Here is an 11,623-nt window from a genome sequence, read left to right on the forward strand (position 1 = left end):
AGCGGAAAAAAAAAAAAAATAATTCCTTACCCTTACCCTCTCCTCTCCCTCAGACAATGATGGTGTTAGCCCAAGTGCCCGGAGGCACTAAGGGCGTCTTCGAGTTCTACCTCTGCCTGGAGGACGGGAATACCCAAGACGAGGAGTGTTTGGACAGGTGAGGAATATCCTGCTGTGATCAAGTTGTGGAATGATCTTCCTTATATCGGGTAGTTGAATCGGTAGGACTTCAAAAGTTCAAACTTGCAGCAAATGTTTCTATGTTGAACAGGCTGGCATAAGTCTTTTTATATTATATATATGAAATGTCTGTTTAAATGTTGTTAATGTTTCTAAAATATTTGATTTTAATTGTTCATTACTTCTTATATCGTTTACAGTATTTATTTCCTTATTTCCTCTCGTCACTGGGCTATTTTTCCCTGATGGAGGCCTCGGGGTTATAGCTCTTGCTTTATCAACTAGGTTTGTAGCTTAGCTATTAATAATAATAATAATAATAATAACAATAATAATAATAATAATAATAATAATAAAATATTTTATTCTAATTGTTTATTACTTTTTATATCGTTTATTTATTTCCTTATTTTCGTTTCTCACTGGGCTCTTTTTCCCCGTTGGAGCCATTAGGCTTACAGCATTTTGTCCTTCTCCTAGCAGAGCTGCTTACCATAGCTAAAGAATCTCCTCTACCCTTACCAAAGGGAAAGTGGCCACTGAACAATCACAGTGCAGTAGTTAACCCCATGAGTGAAGAAGAATTGTTTGGTAATCTCAGTGTTGTTAGGTAATCTCAGTGTTGTTAGGTGTATGAGGACAGAGGAGAATCTGTAAAGAATATGCCAGACTATTCGGTCTATGTGTAGGCAAAAGGGAAAGCGAACCGTAACCAGAGAGAAGGATCTAAGGTAGTATACGAAAAGGTTTTACTTGCGATTCTATTTGATTTTAACCGATTGTAGATGTTATTAATTCTGATATACTGAACTCAATACTTCCAGACAGCCGCTTCAGTTAGCTGATGGTTCCGGTCCAAGCTTTGATATGTCCAAGGTTCCAGCATCTGGGAACTTTGAAATTCCCATCATAATTCCAGACAATGTTTCATGTGAGAAGTGTACTCTTCAGGTAAGACAATAAATATATCAATGAAAGTGATTTGTTACAATTCCTGAAAAGAGAGAAGGAGAGAGAGAGAGAGAGAGAGAGAGAGAGAGAGAGAGAGAGAGAGAGAGAGAGGGAGAGACATCAATCCATTTGATTTACTAATTTTATGAAAGAGAGAGAGAGAGAGAGAGAGAGAGAGAGAGAGAGAGAGAGAGAGAGAGAGATACATAAATGCATATGATTTACTACATTTTATTAGAGAGAGAGAGAGAGAGAGAGAGAGAGAGAGAGAGAGAGAGAGAGAGAGAGAGAGAGAGAGAGAGAGAGATGACTCAACAATGCACAAATTCCAGTTGCCATCTTTTCATAGTTTATACCTTTAGGAACCGACAATGACCCAAGAAATTTAACAGAGCTATTCTCAGCTGGAGGTCTGTTGAAATATGACATTTATTTAGAAACACAGCCGAAATTTAAATTAATTATAGGTTTTAAGGTGGAGATATTGTCTTTAGTGACATTAACGAATAATCAGAATGACATCCACCTGATGTAATGCAGACCAATAACACAGACAAAGACCCTCATGAGAACTCAACAAGACCATTTTGAATACCACCACCTGATGTAATGCAGACCAATGACGCAGACCAAAGACACTCACGGGGTCTCAACAAGACCATTTTGAACACCACCACCCGAAGCAACGCAGACCAATGACGCAGACCAAAGACACTCACGAGGTCCCAACAAGACCACTTTGAACACCAGCACCCGATGCAACGCAGACCAATGACGCAGACCAAAGACACTCACGAGGTCCCAACAAGACCGCTTTGAACACCAGCACCCGATGCGACGCAGACCAATAACACAGACCAAAGACACTCACGGGGTCTCAACAAGACCGCTTTGAACACCCTCACCCGATGTGACGCAGACCAATAACACAGACCAAAGACACTCACGGGGTCCCAACAAGACCGCTTTGAACACCCTCACCCGATGCGACGCAGACCAATAACACAGACCAAAGACACTCACGGGGTCCCAACAAGACCGCTTTGAACACCCTCACAGACCAAAGACACTCACGGGGTCCCAACAAGACCGCTTTGAACACCCTCACCCGATGCGACGCAGACCAATAACACAGACCAAAGACACTCACGGGGTCCCAACAAGACCGCTTTGAACACCCTCACCCGATGCAACGCAGACCAATAACACAGACCAAAGACACTCACGGGGTCCCAACAAGACCGCTTTGAACACCCTCACCCGATGCGACGCAGACCAATAACACAGACCAAAGACACTCACGGGGTCCCAACAAGACCGCTTTGAACACCCTCACCCGATTCAACGCAGACCAATAACACAGACCAAAGACACTCACGGGGTCCCAACAAGACCGCTTTGAACACCATCACCCGATGCAACGCAGACCAATAACACAGACCAAAGACACTCACGGGGTCTCAACAAGACCGCTTTGAACACCCTCACAGAGCAAAGACACTCACGGGGTCCCAACAAGACCGCTTTGAACACCCTCACCCGATGCAACGCAGACCAATAACACAGACCAAAGACACTCACGGGGTCCCAACAAGACCGCTTTGAACACCATCACCCGATGCAACGCAGACCAATAACACAGACCAAAGACACTCACGGGGTCCCAACAAGACCGCTTTGAACACCCTCACCCGATGCGACGCAGACCAATAACACAGACCAAAGACACTCACGGGGTCCCAACAAGACCGCTTTGAACACCCTCACCCGATGCGACGCAGACCAATAACACAAACCAAAGACACTCACGGGGTCCCAACAAGACCACTTTGAACACCAGCACCCGATGCAACGCAGACCAATAACACAGACCAAAGACACTCACGGGGTCCCAACAAGACCGCTTTGAACACCCTCACCCGATGCAACGCAGACCAATAACACAGACCAAAGACACTCACGAGGTCCCAACAAGACCACTTTGAATACCACCACCTGTGTTTTGAACACCCTCACCCTATGCGACGCAGACCAATAATACAGACCAAAGACACTCACGGGGTCTCAACAAGACCGCTTTGAACACCCTCACAGACCAAAGACACTCACGGGGTCCCAACAAGACCGCTTTGAACACCCTCACCCGATGCAACGCAGACCAATAACACAGACCAAAGACACTCACGGGGTCCCAACAAGACCGCTTTGAACACCAGCACCCGATGCAACGCAGACCAATAACACAGACCAAAGACACTCACGGGGTCCCAACAAGACCGCTTTGAACACCAGCACCCGATGCAACGCAGACCAATAACACAGACCAAAGACACTCACGGGGTCCCAACAAGACCGCTTTGAACACCCTCACCCGATGCGACGCAGACCAATAACACAGACCAAAGACACTCACGGGGTCCCAACAAGACCGCTTTGAACACCAGCACCCGATGCAACGCAGACCAATAACACAGACCAAAGACACTCACGGGGTCCCAACAAGACCGCTTTGAACACCAGCACCCGATGCAACGCAGACCAATAACACAGACAAAGACTCTCACGAGGTCTCAACAAGACCATTTTGAATACCAATATATTAGGTTGGACGTGAAGCGTTAAGAAATGAATATAAAACAAAAATATTAAGGAGGGGGGAAAACTTAAGTATTGTCTCGGTTCATTTTCCCTTTTAATTCAATACTAAAGCTTTATTTTCTCCCACAGTGGCGAGTTCTTGTGGAACAATGCATTGAAGCAGAGAACTGCCAACTTATGGACCAAGAATTTTGTTCTGACATCTCAGTTCGGGAAATCAAGTAAGTATGCAAGTTCTATCAGTACATTTTAATTAAATGACTATCTATTTATATATAGATTATATGTATGCATATACATATACATATTTAAAGCTTGTATGTGTATATACTGTACATAGTTATATTTATAAACATGCACGCACGCACACTCACATGCATACATACACATACATATACATACGCATACATACATTATACATATGCATAAACATACACATACATATATATAAAATGACTATAGGCTATATATATATATATATATATATATATATATATATATATAAGTATCTTTTGCAAATGGTAAGAATAGGGAAGCTCGTATGGGACATCGTAGTAACAGATGGATGGATATGGGTGACGTGTGGGAATTAGGTGGAGATAGTTGACTGGAGCGACCGACCCTACTATACGGCGGGACTAATAATGTCAGAGGAAAGCGAGAATTGTCGTCATTGATGTTATGGTCGTTGCAGCATTTATTGGTCGAGGAATGGCCTCATGAAATCCAACGGCGGGCTATATAGAATAAATAAATAACTCCTAAATCCTGGTGAAGTGGATTGTTATGCAAATTAATAATAAAACACTTGTTTGCATGCTCTCTCTCTCTCTCTCTCTCTCTCTCTCTCTCTCTCTCTCTCTCTCTCTCTCTCTCTCTCTCTATATATATATATATATATATATATATATATATATATATACATATATATATATAAATATATATATATATATATACCCGTATATATATACATATATATATTTATATATATATGTATATATATACACATAAATATATATGTATATATATGTATATACATACAAATATATATGCATATATATATGTATATATATGTATATACACACATATATACATATATACATATGTATATATGTATACACATATATATATGTATATATAGATACATACAATCTATATATACACATATATGTATACGTATATATATATATATATATATATATATATATATATATATATATACATTTATATGTATATATATGGATATATATATATATATATATATATATATATATATATATATATATATATATATATATATATCCCTTTCTGAGTAGGAATACCTCAACAGGCGAAAGGGCTTATGTATCGCCATGATCAGCCAAGCCGTACTATAATCAGGGCCACCCATTCTAGATTGATTTACTGAAAGCGATCAAACTAGTCTCCCACCATTACCAATCCACAGCTGGATAGCGTGGTGATTGATAACTGGCCAAACCACAGACATGATTAAGGATGTGCCTGGGGCCTTTGTCCTGCAGTGGACTAGAAACGGCTCCGTTTATCGTTCATTTGTTGTTGAATTTTGTATATATGCGCGAGTAGCAACGAATCAGAGGGCTCAAATTTGTCATAACTATTTTCACCGACCATTAAGAAAAGTCTTTTACGGCACAATGAAAAGAATGGACACTTAAAAAAAAACCTCTTGTACATTCTCTAGAGTAATATAAAATCCAGAAATGACTTGCCATAAAAAAATAAGAATATAAAATGGATACGAGACAGCACTTTGTATGCTAGTAGAATACGTTGGCTTTATGGGACATAGTTCCCTAAAAATCGGTTTAATGAGTGGCGTAGTTTTGGCTCTTAGCTAAATTGTTTCTTATCTTCTGATGAAACTGTTCCATTAATATCTTATATATCTTTTTGGTGGATAATAATCAGAATGATTTTTATAGGTTTGTTATTTATATAGTGTATGTGTGAGTGTGGGCGTCATAATCAAAATCATGTTAAATAGTTTATTCATTTGCATTGATTCATAATATATATATATATATATATATATATATATATATATATATATATTAATATATATGTATATATTTATATATATGCTTATATATATTTATATATATGCTTATATATATATTTATATATATGCTTCTATATATACATATATATATATGCTTATATGTATATATATACTGTATATATATATATATATGTATATATATACACATACATATATATGCTCATATATACATATATATATATATGTATATATATATATATATATATATATATATATTCATATATATATATATATATATATATATATATATATATATATAAATATACATACATACAGTAAAACCTCTATAAATGTGTGCATATAAATCAATGCATGAATTCTATCTGTACACATCCCAGAAATTTTATATCATTACATTAGATATATATTCTATTTTCTTATTCACTGATAGGATTAAAGTCTAAACAAAAAGAAAAAGTAAGAATACAACCCAACACCTTTTCGTGTCCTTTTCAGGACTGCCGACAAGAGAATCTTCCGTATGATCTTCGGACTAATCAAAAACGCATTTTCAAGAGAACGTTTTTAAGCAAAATGGTATGAGTTACTATAGTCTATACTTTTTAGTGAGGCAGATTTACACAGACTCGCAGCGGTGCCCTTTTAGCTCGGAAAAGTTTCCTGATCGCTGATTGGTTGGACAAGATAATTCTAACCAATAAGATAGCAGGAAACTTTTCCCGGCTAAAAGGGCACCGCTGCGAGACAGTGCAAATGCGCCTTATTAAAAAAATTGAGTATAGCCGCTTTAACTTGAACATGAAAATACATATTTAAGTATGTGCATATAATCAAACTCTCCATATCTACATATCCCAAGAGTATTTCCTTTCTATTTCTAGTACAGATGAACGAATGTAATTTGTTTTATTCATTCTGCGATATTTTTCAAAACTGATGGAAATAAAGCATTTCTAAAAGGTTAAGGCAAGTGCATTACATTTCCTTTTAGAAGTAATATAGAACTTTTGATATTGTAAGGCGTTTATCTTTTCTTTGTTTGTTTGTGCAAAACTTTACACAAAAAATACAGAGCCAATTTTGACCAGACTTGGAAGCCATGTTGTGTATTAACCAAGGATGAATCTGTAATATTTCTGATAAACTACATCAAAGTACAAGTATGTAGCAGCACTCCAAAAGTAACCGCAATTAAGTAAAGGGCAAATATTTTGTTAAGAGTATTTTTTCTTTGCAAACAACATTATGCAAAAATTACTGAACCCATTTTGACCAAACTTGGTCGACATATGGGGTATGACCAAAGACAAATCCATTGGATTAAAGTTAAAGTTGCGGGTTTTAGGTCTCCACTGAGACGATCTACATCATTCTCCTCGGGCGACCATTAGCCAGCAGGGACTATCACTAGTCCCCTCTAACCTCCCCCCCAGGTGCCACCCTGGGGAGTACCCCCGGTAGAAGGTCTCACGGTATTCGCGTCCTTGGCGGGGACCGAACTCAGGACCTCTGAAACAGAAGCCCGTGACGCTACCAACCTAGAAAAACAAAAACACCAAAGTATGGTTACGCAGTGGAGTTAAGAGCAAAATAAGATTGCTTGACATGGTAAAGACAATGCTCTTTACTAAGCGCCCCTCTAGTTCTTGTATTACGTTATCTTTTAACTATTATCATTAATAATACTTGCTAAGCTACAGCCCTAATTGGAAAAGCAGGATGCTATAAGCCTAGGGGCTCCAACAGGTAAAATAGCCCAGTGAGGAAAGGAAACAAGAAAAATAAAATATCATAAGAAGAATAACATTAAAATAAATATTTCCGACATAAACTATAAAACTTCAGCAACACAAGATGGAGAGAAATAGGATAGAATAGTGTGCCCGAGTGTACCCTCAAGCAAGAGAACTCTAACCTAAGACAGTAAAAAAACCATAGTACAGAGGCTATGGCACTACCCAAGACTAAAAGACAATGGTTTGATTTTGGAGTGTCCTCCTATTATTATTATTACTATTATTATTATTACTAGCCAAGCTACAACCCTAGTTGGAAAAGCAAGATGCTATAAGACCAAGGGCTCTAACAGGGAAAAAAGGCCTAGTGAGGAAAGGAAATAACAAAATAAACAAGCAATGAGAAAAAAAATTAACAATAAATTATTCTAAAAAACAGTAACATCAAAACAGATATGTTATATATAAACTATAGAAAGACTTATGTCAGCCTGTTCTACATAAAAGTAATTTGCTGCAAGTTTGAACTTTTGAAGTTCCGCTGAATCAACTACCCGATTGGGAAGATCATTCTACAACTTCGTCACGACTGGAATAAAAAGAGCTGCTTACCATACCTTGAGAGTCTCTTCTACCCTTACATTGCATTAACCCCTTTGTCAAGAAGGAATGTTTGGTATTCTCAGTGTTGTCAGGTGTATGAGGACAGAGGAGAATATGTAAAAAAAAAAAAAAAAAAAGCCAGATTATTCGGTGTGTGAACAGTAACCAGAGAGAAGGATCCGATGTAGTACTATCTGGCCAGTCAAAAGACCCCATAACTCTCTCGCGGTAGTATCTCAATGGGTGGCTAGTGTCCTTATGCAACCTACTTCCAATTATGAAGATAATTTCTACCAACCGATGGAATAAAGTTTAAAATGCTTGAATAATTACGTTTAACGTTTTTCTTTTTGTATGAAAGTTAATAGAATACTTGGACCATATAATCAGCCTCTAAATAATTGATTATCATTATTATTATTATTATTATTACTTGTTAAGCTACAACCCTAGTTGGAAAAAGAGGATGCTATAAGCCCAGGATTTCCAACAGGAAAAATAGCCCAGTGAGGAAAGGAAAAAAAAGGAAAAATAAAATATTTTAGGAAGAGTAACATCAAAATAAATATTGCCTATATAAACTTTAACAAAACAAGAGGAAGAGAAATTAAATAGAATAGTGTGCCCGAGTGTACCCTCAAGCAAGAGAACTCTAACCCAAGACTAGAAAACAATGGTTTTATTTTGAAGTGTCCTTCTCCTAGAAGAGCTGATTACCAAAGAGTCTCTTCTAACCTTACCAAGAGGAAAGTGGCCACTGAACAATTGCAGTAACCCCTTGGGTGAAGAAGAATTGTTAGGTAATCTAAGTGTTGTCAGGTGTATGAGGACAGAGGAGAATATGAAAAGAATAGGCCAGACTATTCGGTGTATGTGTAAGCAAAGGGAAAATTAACCGAAACCAGATAGAAGGATCCAATGTAGTACTGTCTGGCCGGTCAAAAGACGCCATGACTCTCTAGTGGTAGTATCTCAACGGGTGGCTGGTGCCTTGGCCAACCTACTACCTGTGATGGAAATTTTCAACACTATGACAACTTAATTTTACAGTATTCAAGGTTTAATAAGGAAAAATACTACTAAGTAGAGTCCGAACGTTCAGCAGTAACTAAAATTAAGAACTATAGATGCTAATGATCCTTTCTTTCTTTTTCGTGGTAGGACTACTATGGGGAAACGCATCGTGAAAGATATATGTAATATAACTTAACATATAAAGGTAAAGAAAATAGCAAAATTAATATCTAATCTGCACAGAGAGAGAGAGAGAGAGAGAGAGAGAGAGAGAGAGAGAGAGAGAGAGAGAGAGAGAGAGAGAGAGAGAGAGAGAGATTATTATTACTTGCTAAGCTACAATCCTAGTTGGAAATGCAGGATGTTATAAGCCCAGGGGCCCCAAAAGGGAGAATAGCCCAGTCAGGAAAGGAAACAAGAAATATATATATAAATGTAAATATACATATATATATATATGTATATATATATGTATATATAAATATATATATATATATATATATATATATAGAGAGAGAGAGAGAGAGAGAGAGAGAGAGAGAGAGAGAGAGAGAGAGAGAGAGAGAGAGAGAGAGAGAGAGAGAGAGAGAGAGATTAAAATTCGTGTACTTAATAATTTAACCTTTGGCATACGAAGTCATTCATCACTTCATCACTTGCATACATCTACCATTTCTGTTTAGCAAACTTATAAATTTCAATTTCCATTTTTTTTTTTTTTTCAGAGGCGAGGACAAAAGGATTTTTGGTTTTCTGATCGGTGCGTTGACAGCATTTATGTAATGAACTTTTTTTTTCCATGATAGGAGGGTGCCTACTTTTTTTGTGCTGAAGTTTTTTTCTTCATACATTATTTTCGAATTAAGTGCAAGATACCACCATGTTTTTTTTATTATATAATAAAAGTATCTACCCCTGAAAAGAAGGTACATGCATTTTTTTTTTTGCTGAAGTTTTTCTCTATATACACTATTTTCGAATTAAATAAATGTTTTTTTTTTTTTGAGAAGACAAAATGAAGACACCACTATATCATTCCATGATGAATTATTTAATTTTCTTTTAATTTATCTTAACGAATCTGTAATTAGCCTTCTTCATCCAAGTGCACAAAAAGAAGTTTGTTTTGTGCATTTTTTTAGTATGAAAAATACTATATAGGAACAAATAACTCATTGGTTATAACTTTCAAGATAATTTATATTTACTTGTTTTTGACAAATCCTGTGGTCATATTTGGTTTCATTTTTGTTTTTGGCTTATCATGATTAAATAAATAATAAAACGTCATATGCATTTTGATATACTTCCTAATCTCTCTAAGCATCCACTGAATCAAACCTACAGACGACTACTCAATTGGAAAGACAAAAAAGATTCTACTGCATAACTGATGTTTGACGTGAAACCGAAACCAACAGACCTAATTAAGAAAAATGGAAGCAAACGTCTTACTCTATATGGAGAACTGTAATCTCAATTTTGTGGGCATGGTGAGAACGGAAATTATGACCTGGCAGTCATTCCATGAACTTCTAAAAACATAACAGACACTTCACACGTCTCGAACTGTCGATCTAACTACGCCATGACTCCTCACTGCTGGGAGGAAGGGCGATGGCGGCTGGTACAACGCAAACATAAGCTACCGGGGTCTAGGCGATGTCAGGCAGGGCAGCCGATCTGGACTAAAGTCCATCTCAAATACCAGAGCAAAGTCCTTCAAAAAAGGCAACCGTGTTACCCCATACGAATGGGAAAAAAACACGCCAATAGAAGAACTAGACGTGGGGACCCCTTTTTGTATGGTAAAGTAGTCCAAGGTATAATACTGTAAAACTCATCTTTGATATATCGTTCCCCGGAATTCAGGACAGGAACATACGATTTAATTTCAGACTGATCACACACCAGACTATTCATAAATATATTAATTACAAATTCACGCATTATCTTCTTGTTTCTTTAAAGTTTTCGTAGTTTATATTTGTAAGATTTATCTTAATGTTATTGTTCTTCAAAATTTTATATCAATTGTTATTTCCTTATTTATTTCCTTTCCTCACTGGGCTTTTTTCATTGTTGGAGCCCTTAGGCTTATAGCATCCTGTTTTTCGAACTAGAATTGTAGCTTAGCAAGTAATAATAATAATAATAATAATAATAATAATAATAATAATTCTAGTGGAATAACGCCAGGTATACTACAATCAAATAATCTTTTTATACTAAACACACTTTTCTTCCTAAATTTTTTTCCACTTATAAAGGATGCAGTAAAACTGATCTAAATCATATGTTTATGAAAATAAATCCTTAATTTATTTTTATCTTTTATATATATATGGAAAGGATTTACGAGTTTACTATATATTACTTCTCCCTGTAATGATCTAGTGTCTAACCGCATAAACACGAAGGTTCAAAATAATCCGATATGTGCAATGAATATTATGATGCATAACTATACATACTTTTAAAATATTTAACTTGAAAA

General features: G+C 36.7%; 1 protein-coding gene across 2 annotated transcripts in view; it reads left to right on the plus strand.

Annotated features, from left to right (window-relative positions):
• Positions 1-10,416, plus strand: part of LOC137631484 (uncharacterized) — a 20,794-nt gene extending 10,378 nt beyond the window's left edge. Inside the window, exons 4-8 of one of the 2 annotated variants that reach the window (XM_068363248.1) lie at positions 54-157; positions 1,005-1,131; positions 3,859-3,950; positions 6,269-6,349; positions 9,852-10,416. In XM_068363248.1, coding sequence (XP_068219349.1) covers positions 54-157; positions 1,005-1,131; positions 3,859-3,950; positions 6,269-6,341 — 396 coding nt within the window. In that variant the 3' untranslated portion in view covers positions 6,342-6,349; positions 9,852-10,416. The remainder of the gene's footprint in view (positions 1-53; positions 158-1,004; positions 1,132-3,858; positions 3,951-6,268; positions 6,350-9,851) is intronic. The other variant, XM_068363249.1, reaches the window with a different exon arrangement.
• Positions 10,417-11,623: the final 1,207 nt, after the last annotated feature.

The sequence above is a fragment of the Palaemon carinicauda genome, chromosome 39, assembly GCF_036898095.1.
Source record: "Palaemon carinicauda isolate YSFRI2023 chromosome 39, ASM3689809v2, whole genome shotgun sequence".
In the NCBI taxonomy this organism is placed as follows: domain Eukaryota; kingdom Metazoa; phylum Arthropoda; class Malacostraca; order Decapoda; family Palaemonidae; genus Palaemon; species Palaemon carinicauda.